Source organism: Electrona antarctica, assembly GCF_951216825.1.
Source record: "Electrona antarctica genome assembly, chromosome: 23".
NCBI classification, from domain to species: Eukaryota; Metazoa; Chordata; class Actinopteri; order Myctophiformes; family Myctophidae; genus Electrona; species Electrona antarctica.
The window spans coordinates 22,092,894-22,105,784 of NC_136804.1; the positions used below are offsets into that span (position 1 = coordinate 22,092,894).

Consider the following 12,891-nt stretch of genomic DNA (forward strand, 5'->3'; position numbering starts at 1 on the left):
GTATACAATTCTTTACCTCCAAAAACATCGGCACGGCATGTACCGTATATAGTGTATAACGGTAGACTACACCACTGGGTCCAAGTACAATTTAGGCATTTAGCAGACGCTCTTAATCCAGAGCGATTTACAGTAAGCAAGAACAACACAAGGTAATACATCAAATACATGGAAATAGTCATCAAGAATCATAAGCAAGCTAAGAACCAGCCAAAATTCTCACATGTCTCCCCCCTGCTCCGCTCCCTGCACTGGCTCCCGGTCGCTGCCCGCACAGAATACAAAACTCTGATGTTGGCATTTAAAGCAACCAAAGGTATGGCTCCCCCATATCTTGCCAGCATGATTGAACCCTACAAACCCTCCCGCGCACTCAGATCAGCCAACGCAGGGAAGCTGGAAGTACCCTCACTAAAAACGCCGGGACAACGCTCCACACGTCCCAAACTCTTCTCCCTTCTGGCCCCAAAACTGTGGAATGCACTTCCCGTTGCAATCAGAACTGCAGCATCACTCCCGATCTTCCGCCGTAGTCTGAAAACCCACCTTTTCAGACTCCATCATGGCCCATAGCACTTACCCTACCCCCCTTAGACAGCACTTCTTAGACTTATATAGCATTTGAAACAGACTTATAGCATGTCATGTAGACAGCACAATAAGTGCATTGTATGTAGTCATAGCACTTCATAGTATATATGTACAGCATAGTATAGCATATATGTGTAGTTTATATGTATAGTGTCAATATATAGATATGTTCTAGTTATAGTTTATATGTATAGTGTCATTATATAGATATGTTCTAGTCACGTTCTTAGCTTACGCATGTTTCGCGATAAATGCATTTTTACATATATGATGTATTCCCATGCTTCTTGTTCTTGCCTATTGTAAATCGCTCTGGATTAAGAGCGTCTGCTAAATGCCTAAATTGTAAATTGTAATTGTAAACCTAATATCTGTCTAACAGTAGATTATCTGTACAGTGAAGCCATGAGTATAGTATACATTATAGAGTGCTATGTCTACAAAAACCGCTATCTAAATTACACAAGTTTGTCATTGTTTCTGGTTTTACTTGTCTTTAAGTTTTCCTAAGTGTTTTTGTTTGTATCTGTATGACCACATTGTGGTGTTCACATATATTTTTTTTTACATAACTTAGCCTTCTTTGCATACGCCTGTAATGTCGTCGAGACTAGGGCAAGTGCTACCATGCTACGTGCTAAAATGGAGTCTGAAGAGGTGGGTTTTCAGACTATGGCGTAAGATTGGGAGTGAATCTGCAGTTCTGATTGTACAGATTAAACTCTGATCCAGTTTACTAAGTCTTAAGTGGTTAAAGTAATGGAATGGGATAGGCAGAGATAGAAACAGAATCATTTGGTGCACAACACACATACATAGGGAATTGGCGGCCCGGGGGCCACATGCGGTTCGCAAGTTAATATCAGAATACTGATATATTATTGATTTCAGCTGTTACAAATGACTTTAATTACTTCAGTCTATATACAGTATGTAGCTTAATGATTAGTATTAAAATGGTATTGTCTTTTTTATGTCCAATGTATTTGTAATTAGTCCATAAAGTAACATAACTATAACTAAATGCATTTGAAATTAAATAAAAAGGTATCTTCTCAGGATTCCAATTTAAAAATAGAAAAAATAAATCAGGATTTCAATTCAAATATAGCAAAAATAGCTGATGTACAAGCTCAAAACTTGTAGATCGGCTATTTTTTTATATGACAGAAATATGCAATGTGGCCCTCTGGAGTCAGTGTGGAAATATAGTGTCGAGGTTGCCCACCCCTGCAGTAAGGGATCAACGATAGAGCGGTGATGTCTCACCTTCCTTGTACTCTGCGTCTATCTTCTTCTTCCTGGCTCCTCCCCAGCGGGTCAGTTTGGAGCAGGTGAAGAAGAAGGTGAGTAGAGTGGAGAAGAAGCTGTAGTTGGCCATCGTCAGCACAAAGCCAACCAGGAGGGCTGGAGAGTCATGTCAAATTAAACAAAACACTTCCAATTAGCAGACTTGTGCAGTAGGGCAATTATATTAAATGAGCCATATTGAAAAAATATATACAGTATATGAACAAAGAAAAAAGGGGGAGTTTCAAAGTAGTACTGCTTAATTCCCAAAAGGTGTAAACTGCAGACTTGCAAAGAAAAGGATTCCAAGGCACTCCGTCTTTGATGAAAACAGTATTTATTTTGAGCAAGGTAACAAATCTGACCAACGCCTAGAAGGTCTTCATCACGGTGATGACTAGTAGCAAAAACAGCAGATCCATAAGCTCACCGGTGTAGAACTGCTATTTTTAGACATTTTAGACTATTTTTTGACAATGTAATGACTCAAAAAGACAACACCTCACAGTATTTGTTGGGAGGACAGTGGGACTTCAACAATAAGCACTGTCTGTCACACACCATGCAGAATGTACAGAGTACATGTTCTCACAAAGACACACACGCACGGTTCCATGGCATCGTTGCAGGGAACCATGAAGGAAATAAAGGAATTGGACGTTAAGAGGGAATCGTTAAGGACAAACCTCCCAGCGCTCCTGTGTAGTCCAAACTGCGTTTCCTCACGCCTCTGACTGACACCACAACGGGAACTAAGATGGAGAAAAACCATCGCCATGGTGATACGGGCTGCAGTGTGCCTGAAAACAGACACACAGCACAATCATATAAATAAAATAATATTTTCTATTGTTGTTAATGTATATTAATGTCTTGGACCCCAGGAGGGAAGACTAGCGCCAGCTAATGGGGATCCGTATAAATTATTATTTTTTACTTATGAATCACAAAAGGCAAGAGAGAGAGAAGCAAATGAACATCTTGAGATAACCCTCGTGAAATGTACAGAGGGTTAAAACCTGCGACTTGCATTTCAGTTTTAAATGATGATGAATGATGGAACTTTACAAACCACATTTTTTTACACCTTTTTATGAAACAATTTTGGGACCGGTCCCGATCACCTATTGTTTTTCTCACGATCGGCCGATCTTGTGCGTAAGGGGAAAATTTTAATATAACGCTTTGCTTCCGCGTTGGAGACGTCATTGAATATTTTGCCTCCGTTCACACTATTTTTAGCGACGATCTATAGTGGCGCTTTTATTGGAATTGAAGCTCAGATGACGTGATCATACAAAACCTGTTTTAGGAGCTCAATACAAAATCCCTGCGACCTCGCAAAACACCGTTTTAGTGCTTGTGATGAAAACGGAAGTAGTTAGCGAGTGCCGCGGAAATGATTGATTGTTACTTCCGGTTCATCAAATCAGCTGGTGGCTCTTCAAAACAAGAGCTCGGCGGCTGAAAAGCGTGGCAATTTGCGACTAAAACTTGATATTACACGTGGTAAATGGTAAATGGTACATTTATATAGCGCCTTTATCCAAGGCACTTTACATAGATTGTGCATTACATTCATACATACACATTCATACATACACCGATGGCAGCGGAATCCATGCAAGGCACCATCCAGCACATCAGGAGCAAATAGGGGTTCAGTGTCTTGCTCAAGGACACTTCGACAGTAACTCTGGGGTTACTCTGGGGAGCCCGGGTTCGAACTGGCAACCTTGCGGTTACCATCCGCCCACTCTACCCCTGATCCACCGCCGCCCCTGCCCCCGTGGCATTCAAGGAGTTAAATGGTAGAAAGGGCAATTGCCGATCACTGATCTAGTTATTTAGAATGAAAATCGTCCAATCACCGATCGATCGGAGAACCTATACTCACCGTTGTAGGAACTGATTACGATGGATATGACCCAGAAAGATATGGAAAGGGCCAGAGTGCCACAGAGCACTATCATTTCCGTCACCATCTTCAACACCTCATCGTCCTTATAGAGCATGTTGTGACGATGACAGAACACCTGGAAGAATTAAAAAGAAAAAGCAACAACATACTGGTATTTCACAAGTTGTCATGGGACCTGGCTGCAACATTTAAAAAATATATACATAAATGGTTTGAACTTAATTCATCTTATTTGACGCTCGCTCACTCACTCACTCACTCACACACTCACACACTCACACCTGATAGCAGCACTTTAATAAGCTTAATTGACAGTGTGGATACATAATATGTGTGTGTGTGCACAAAATACTATAGTAATAGTACGTATTCAATATATTAATTTTAACAGCATGTATGAATCTACTGGTTTGATTGATTGATTGAAAAAATGTATTAACAGTTTGCAGAATTACAGTACATTTTAAGCACAAACTCAATACAAAGGCTGTTAACTGTGAGTGGACGACCCAATTAAGCATTACACTTGTTTCCAATAGGGTCCACAATGTTCAATTCATCAAAAACATTTAGAGACGTACAAATCACTTCTATATAGACAAGGGACAGAACAGGAATTCATCATAAATCATGGTATACTCCTAAATAAATCCTAAATGGTATACTCCTAAATAAATATCTAAAGGCAAACAGCCAGTGTCTTTACGCCATGTCAGGCACATACAGTAGCTGTCATGTTTACAAACGTACCTGTAAATCCCGAGGTCATTGTTGTGAGCTAAACAACCACAAATTGGTTCCATAATGTAAAAAAAAAAAAAAAAAAAGAATCAGTTCAAATACATCATTAAAGGTTTTTCTGGTGTTGTTGTTGATGTTTTAAAGACCGAGGATGACATGAAAAACGTACCACAAATGATAATGTTGCTAATGTTGCTTTATTTCTCCTTCTATACTTCCTCTCCTCTTTCTACTCATTCTTCTCAGCTGAGCAACGTAGTGGTTGTACATACCACCACCTACTGAACAGGAGTGTAATATATTTGGTCAAATTTGACCGAAACGGGTCTTGGTAGTCTGATATAATTAAAATATACAGGATCGACTGTTATGTTGTATTTTATTTCCCTGCACAATCCGTTAACAGAGGTCGCAAGAATAATTCACAGATATATTTGTACTAGATTGTTGTCTGACGATCACGAATCTGCCAGCCTGAATTGCCAGACGAACAACGTGACGTAGATCTATCCTCTCCTTGTTTACGGAAATCATTACTATAGTGTGCATACTATACTAGAATATTTATTTGAGCACAGTCTGTACGGAACATCGGGATAATCTTTGACCATGGAACAAGGTCTGTACAATCAACCTGGTTATGTCAACCTGGTTATATCAGCTGGTTATGTTAAATCTGTCATTGTTTTATTCATTGTGAACAAAACTGACTACTGACAGAGCTTTTATTTACTGACATGATATCAAAGACGTTATTAACCGTGTTAGCTCGCCCTGATTTGGCTCTTCTTTTATAGTTTAACTGTTCATTATAATTACAATGAGCTGCAGGGAGCCTAACCTGCAAGAGTTTTGATTGATTGAATACTTTAACAGTTTGCAGAAAAAGCACAGGAAAGTACAGTTCAATACAAGGTCTCCTAAGAGGATTTAGCTCTATGGCTTAAGTTTCCACTTCAGTCATGTTTTATAATTTTGATATGGCACATGTCAAAGTTAATTGTCACCAAAGTGCACCATTTTTATGAATTCCCTCCCAGCTAGTTATGATGAAGTCCAATGTAAACAAGACATTAGCCCTAGAATGTCTCTGTTGTTACATGATACAGTATTATACGTATATGAATGATCACAGACATTCTAGGTCTAACAAGACATTAGCCCCTTTCGGGACCCTCGGTTAAGCTCTTTTCAATGACAGAGGGTCCCGAAAGGTGCTAACAAGACATAGGCTTTCTTGGGTTATAATTTAAATCCTTTTAGCAGACCTGAACTGTACTTTCCTGTGCCTTTTGTCTGCAAATTGTTAATAAAGTATTCAATCAATCAAACAAACATCTGTAAACCAGTGATTCAGTGAATATACAAAATTAAATTATGAATTAAAAAGGTAAATTCAGTGATTTCACTTAATTCAAATATCACTTTTTCCTTTTTTTTTAAAACCCTAGTTTTGGTTGGCCTTCCTCCAATCAGGATCGAGCGGGGCGGGCCTTGGTGCGCATGCTGTTGGCCTGTTATGCCCCCCCCGGGCCCCCCCCCCACTGTAGAGCATGTGCATGTGCATATCTTGTTACTGGGGCGGACAGGTTTTTTTTCAAATCACCCAAATCACTGAATGCTCCTTTTTAAATTCGGGGTTTGTCAACTGTCACTTCAGGCCTTCCTCTTCCCTCCCTTCATCTCCTGGTGTCACCCATGCGCCTGATGTCCGCCTTCATGTGGCAGGTGGTCCAGCAGCGCAATGTGTCCCAGTATGACAAGGTGGCAGAGTTCATAGGTCTGGTGATACACACGGTTCCTGAACTGCTCAATCCCAGCCAGACAGCTCAACTACTCCTAGGGTTGAGAGCCAGGGTGAGGTTTGAAATGTCATCTATGTATTATTGCTTGTTAATCTACCACCTGATTGATTTAAAATGTTATTTCACGGTTTGTAGAATGGGTACAATTCAAACAAAAGCAAAGTAAAGACAAAAACTGCTACTTTGTGGACGAAACCATGAAAAGCTCAAGACTTGTTTACAACACTTTCAATTCATCATAACAATTAAAGACAAATATACACTTCTATGAAAAAAAGGAAACCATCATATAAAGAAAGTAAAAAAGGTACAGTATGTACAGTATGGGGAAAAAAGGGGGTGGGTGGGGGGAACTCTGATTTTTATGACAGGGGCCAGCTCTTTGAGAGCGGTTTTGAAGGAGTCAAGGGAATTCACATATCTTAATGGCTGTTGGTAGGGTGTTTCACATTTTAGTGGCATAGGAGCTAAATTAATTTAATCCCTTGTTTGAGTCGAATCTGGGTTGCACGTCAGAGGCAGACTTACCATTGGGCTAGGGTGGGCTACAGCCCGGGGGCCCCCGACAGGGGGGCACAACCCCCACAACTGCCAATGTCGCTGTGCATGGCAGCCTGCATTCAGCGACTAGTCTGTCTGTCTGCCTGCCTGCCTTTCTCTTTTGGGGGGGCTGGGTACCCCAAAATTACAGCGAAATTAGAACAAAATACGCCAATTTTTTTTCAAAAAAAGGGGGGCCCTGAAATTTTGTCTAGCCCGGGGGACCTTGGGAGGGTAAATCCGGCCCACGTGGTTTGTTGAACTCCCTCTGGTGTCATGTCACAGCTGTTGTCCTATTTTTGAGTGGTGCTACAACATGTGACTTTGTGTGTAGGTTTTTTTAAACACAGGGGATTCTTCTCTTCTCTCTCTGTTTCGTTACAGCTGGTGCTGGACTTGTGTCAAGAAGACATCGCCGCTAATTTGCAGACCATTCAAGGCCATCTGGATAAATTCCGCACATGTGTTACATACATAGCATCCAGATTTGACTCGACGGTCGGTGATATGTCTATTCTGCCTAGTCTGCAATGGCATATAATTATTATTGGTGTAACTGTTTTGTGTACATGCAAACAAACCACAGTATTCTACCCAAATTAATATTGTCTGTCTATTTATCTATAAATCAATAGGCTCAGAATGGTTGATTTGAGTTTGAGACTATTTAGGATCCCCATACTGTCTGTAACTGTGCTAAGGAGGGAGACACTGGGTCCCATTTTTCTAGTCTTTGGTATGACCCGGCCGGGGATCGAACCCCGACCTTCCAGTCTCAGCTGGGCGGACACTCTAACCAGGCACAAGACCAATGAGCTGGTACAGAACAATATATACAAGCGTACAAAGAGCTAGCCCCATATGGAACCTCTCCTAGCTGACAATGGCTCATAATAAAAGTATGATACATATAATAATAGTAATAGTAATATATGGGATGGCCATGAATCACACACAATCTCCCTATAGTACACCATGAATCATAGACAAGACGGCACACACTATATAACAATTAATCTATTTAGGAAATCAGAAGTGTATCTGCTCCAGCTAAACTATTTCCCCAGCCTGCAGTGTAGCCCAAAGTATTTAAGCTTAATCAGTTGAATGCTGCTTTGGAATAATCTCTAAACCTACAAAGAAATATAAATGTAACCTTTTCCAATCTGTGTACTGTTAACATTATATTTCATGCCTTTTAACAGTTAGACCAAGAGGAGCTGAGGGCATCATACATCAACTTTGCCAACCTCGTTCAGTTGTTGAGCATTCCTTCTGAGAGAGAGCACTTCTTCCAAGTGAGTCGTCTGTGCCCTTGGGTGTAATACAAGTCTTCATAAGTCTAATATAAGTCTTCATGCAATACATGTGTTTACCAGGATCATTTAAGTTGAGAGTGCATCAACTCACGCTCACTCGCTACAGAGTATTTAGGGCTGGTCATTCCACGAAATGAACGAAGTGCACTGAATATTGACTGAATTATCTATGGTAACTCATTTTTGCCACCACCTATAATAATAATAATAATAATAATAATAATAATGAATTGAATTTTTATAGCGCTTTTCCAAGTGCTCAAAGCGCTTTACAATGGTTCATTCATTCATACATTGGGAGGTGAAGCGGCGAACAGTCAACGCCAGCGTCCTCACTGCCCACATTCACACACCAATGGTGGCAAGCTCACACCGACCGACTCATTGGAGGCAATGTAGGGTTCAGTGTCTTGCCCAAGGACACTTCGACATGTGGACAGGAGGAGCCGGGATTCGAACCGCCGACCCAGGGATCATTGGACGACCTGCTCTACCTCCTGAGCCACAGCCGCCCGTTATGTCTTTCTAAAATGACGGCTCTGAAAAGGACGTTTTCAGGACGTTTTTCGGTCGCCACCAGCCTGTAGTATCATCCCATGTAGGCCTATAGGCAGAACTGTAGTTGCATCGCATTACTCGAACGTGCTGACAGACTCTTGCTGTCTCTGTAGGAGCTGTTTCCTGTGAGCTACGGCCCGGCATACGACGCAGCAGTACAGCAACTGGTCTGGGAGTTCCTCTCCAGGTTGGAGCAGATGCTGCCAGTACCGGACTACACACAAGTAACCAAACGCTTCCTATAGGTCCATTTCTACTGTTTTCTGTTTATCTGTTTCAATCTGTTGAAATGGATTCTGTCATCTCATAGACCAACATAATGGTTTACTCTTACAGTACAGTAAATGGTGCATCTGTTGAAATGGACTTACCGGTATGGTGCATTTATATAGAGCTTTTATCCAAGGTGCTTTACATAGATGTGCATTACATTCACCCATTCACACACCGATGACAGATGAAACCATGCAAGGCACATTGGGAGCAATTAGGGGTTCAGAATCTTGCTCAAGGTCACCTCGACACTAACTCTGGGGGAGCCCGGGATCGAACTGAGAACCTCATTTATCCCTTCCAGCCGCTCCTCTACCCCTGAGCCACTGCTGCCCCATACAGTACTTTGCAGCACTTTGACTCGATCACTGATGCACAGTAAAATCAAATTTGATCACAATGGCTTTTACAGCGTGTATGTCAGTCTGACTGTTAGAAATCAGAATTTATAAAATATCAGGCTTACAATACATTTCGGTTCATAGCAAAAACAAAATGCACAAACTTTGTCCCCTGGCTTGGAACGGCAGAGATTAAGGTTACGAGATGAATAAGCTAAAGGCATGCAAAAGAAAGGTCCTCTGTATTTTTCAGATGGAAGCTTGGCTTCCAGAAGACTTTTGTGGGACAGAAGACTTTGGGAAGTGTCTCTCTGATCCATTTGCGCTGAAGACCCTTCTGCTTCATCACAGACAACGAGGAACTCTGAGCAGCGGTGGTGTGTATTTTGCAGCCCCCCCCCCTCATTGATCGATTAATTTATTATCAGCACCGCTTTCGTCCAGCTACTATTCACAATTCTACAGTATATGAGCTGTGTTCTACATTATGTTCATGTGTTGCTCAACAGGTCCTTTTTGCAGTGGGGAAGACGTCATCCTTTCCACACTGGCCGGCGTGGCCGCCCTTCACAGTTCAGAAATGAAGGATTGCACTTCACCATACTCTGAGGATGAGGATGTTGATGACGACGACGATGATGACTATATTGGTGACGAGGAAGTGAGCTCAACCATTGCTAATGACAAGTGGTTGCAAATGAAGAGATCACATTTGACAAAATCAGTGGGTATGTCTCTTTTTTAGATATGGCTATGCAATGAAGGCAATAGTCGTACTGTGCTAACTGTCATTTAAGTACCATGTCCATGTGAAACCGAATTGTCCACCCGTGTGAAGTGAGGGGCGCTCTTATCATCGTACTTCATCATGACGATTTGCTCAGACACATATGACGTAAATTCTCCAGTCATTGTCAATGGGAATTTAATGTTTGTGTAAGACGGAAATCTACACTAATAGCTGAATATAGGAGGGGCTAGCGCTCCTCAAAAAACAGCAGCTTTAAAGGCTCACGCATACTCCAGTTTTAGGTGATAACTGTAACTAAGCTACTCATCTTTTCAGTGGGAACGTTTTCAACCAAACGGTGGTTTTGATTCTAGGCGCTCATAGTCCATCGCCTAAACGCTGGTTTAGGAGGACCCCGCATCCCTCCGCAGCGAGCCAGGGTGAACGCAGTGACGGTAGTAGGTAAAAACTGAGAATAGTGCTGGGGTGAGCGGTGAGTCACTTATCACCACAGTTCAGTGACGTCATGTTGTAGTTTCCCAACCACCGCGGTAGTCACCTTATCACCTAAAACTGGAGCAATGTGAATAGGCCTTAATGCTCCGGTCAAGTCAACTGTCTCAAGCTGTTGTACTAAATGTTTATGTATATCATTTCCAGGTCTGATTTCCAAGTTGGTCGTATGCTCCCGATGCACCTTTGCCCACCACGAGAAGAAAGTCGTTGAGGAGCACATGGCAACGGAACATCAGGTGACCGATTCCCCCGCAGGGATGGAGTCGTTAAGAAAGAGCAGAAGAAAAACTCGGCAAAAGACACAATGCTCAGTTGAAAACCGTAAAGTACACAGACAGAAAAGAGACTCTGACAAAAGACCTCAACGTAAACAGAAAGCGACTCCAGAGACGAAGAGGGTGTCTAATCAAAAGAGAAAGCACTCCTTGGAAAGAAAGAAGGAGCAATGCGTGCGGAAGGAGCCCTCTGGGGAGGACCGGAGATTTCTGAGCACCAGACCCATGAACAAGACCTTCACAGAAGAGGAGATTAAATGCCCGCAGTGTGCAAAGGTATTCGAGCTTCCCAACCAGCTGAAGACTCACCTCAAACTCCACACCCTCCAGTACTACTGCAGCCAGTGCGAGAAGGGCTTCCACAGTAAATCTGGCTACTACCAACACCAGAGGCTCCACAGGAGAGGACGGACGTTCACGTGCTCCCACTGCGGCAGGGGCTTCCTCTGTGGCTACTCGCTCAGGCAGCACGAGCGCATACACACGGAAGGGCCCACGCACCAGTGTACGCTCTGCGGGAAGCGCTTCAGCAAAGGCAGCGTCGCGAGACACATGCGGATGCACCGTGGCGAGAAGAACTACCTGTGCCCCACGTGCGGGAAGCCCTTCCTGTCCTCGGCCGAGCTGCAGCTGCACATCCGACACCACACTGGGGAAACCCCGTACACCTGCACCCACTGCGGGAAGGGCCTGTCCTGCCACAGCCACCTAATAGTGCACGTTCGCTCTCACACGGGCGACCGTCCGTATCCCTGCTCGGAGTGCCCGAAGCGTTTCATCACCGTCAACTGCCTCAAGAGACACATGCTCTGCCACAACGGAATCAAACCGTACAAGTGTCCGCTCTGTGAGAAGCAGTTCACGCAGCAGGGTAATCTGAAGAGACACGTGATGACCCACCACCAGCCTGTTGAAAAGAAAAGAGTGGAGGCCGTACAGCTCGCTGCCACGATGCAATAAACTTTATTTATTAGCCCCTTTAACCCATTTAGGACTGAGACCAGATTCTACTAAATGACTTCTAAATCCAGACTGTTTTCAGAAAAACCTTATGTTTCTATTTCATGTCAAGGACCCCAAACCACCGACTCCCATCTGAAAATATGTTGTTCCAGAGACCGCCCCAGAAGCAAAGATTTGAGTTAAAAACGTTCGCTCTGAAAGAATATATATTCAAAGATTTGTGCCACATTTTCACAATTTTTCAAAAAATAGCAGATCTACAAGCTTGTAGATCTGCTATTTTTCAATGGCTAAAGTATACCATAATGCTTAAAACACCAAATTGGGTTACCGTCCTGAATGGGTTCATGTTTGTTTACTTGCCCAGTTCCATTGCATTAACAGAAGAGTGTAAATGGGGGAAGACATCTTATCAAAGTTACCGGCGTAGTAGTGATTTACCCCAACACCACTCGAAGCTATACAGACACAAGGCTCCATCCTCAAAGTGCAAAAAAAGAAATACACTCCCAGAATTTTGCACCCTTTGATCTTAAAGGTGCTGTGTTGGTTTAAAACATTTTTTTGAAAAAGAAGACGAGAGGAGGCATCGGTTAAATTACCCACAATAGTGTATAAGCTTGCACAGATGTCTAGTGATTTGTTAAAAGGTTGACTTTGGATTCATGTGAAAAGAGATCTGAAGGATATGATACTCTTGTATCATATTTCTCTTGTTCTTGTCTATCCCCAAAATGACTAGCTTATCACGCGTGTCATAACAATTGTAGAAATGTATTAGGCCTTAACTGTTATTAATTAAAAATGATTAACCTATATATATATTTATGGAATCTTTTAAAACAGGCCTGAAAACCTTCCTGTTTCGGAAGGCCTTTTTGTGTTGAACTGTCGCTTTTCACTGTTTTTTTGTTTGTTTTTGTTAACCCTGTTTTTAACCTTCTATGATAGATTATATGTTTTTAACCATGTAGCACTCTGGGATTCCTTGCGAATGAAAAGTGCAATATAAATAAAATTCATTATTA

At 42.2% G+C, this 12,891-nt stretch overlaps 2 protein-coding genes across 4 annotated transcripts in view; one reads left to right on the plus strand and one right to left on the minus strand.

Moving 5' to 3' along the window:
- tmem19 (transmembrane protein 19) overlaps positions 1–4,792 on the minus strand; it is a 10,717-nt gene extending 5,925 nt beyond the window's left edge. Inside the window, exons 1-5 of one of the 3 annotated variants that reach the window (XM_079494408.1) lie at positions 4,713–4,771; positions 4,553–4,580; positions 3,779–3,917; positions 2,568–2,681; positions 1,861–1,998 (exon numbers count right to left, since the gene is read on the minus strand). In XM_079494408.1, the coding sequence (XP_079350534.1) occupies positions 1,861–1,998; positions 2,568–2,681; positions 3,779–3,896 (370 nt within the window). In that variant the 5' untranslated portion in view covers positions 3,897–3,917; positions 4,553–4,580; positions 4,713–4,771. Of the gene's footprint in view, positions 1–1,860; positions 1,999–2,567; positions 2,682–3,778; positions 3,918–4,552 lie in introns of all 3 variants that reach the window. The other 2 variants (XM_079494409.1, XM_079494407.1) reach the window with 2 other exon arrangements.
- Positions 4,793–5,026: 234 nt separating this feature from the next.
- LOC306916251 (uncharacterized protein) lies at positions 5,027–12,412 on the plus strand. Its single transcript, XM_079494067.1, has 8 exons — positions 5,027–5,162; positions 6,204–6,400; positions 7,273–7,386; positions 8,094–8,186; positions 8,879–8,989; positions 9,633–9,756; positions 9,889–10,107; positions 10,770–12,412. Exons 1-8 carry the CDS (start codon positions 5,153–5,155, stop codon positions 11,858–11,860), a joined length of 1,959 nt encoding a protein of 652 aa, XP_079350193.1. The 5' UTR covers positions 5,027–5,152; the 3' UTR covers positions 11,861–12,412.
- The last annotated feature ends 479 nt before the right edge of the window (positions 12,413–12,891 follow it).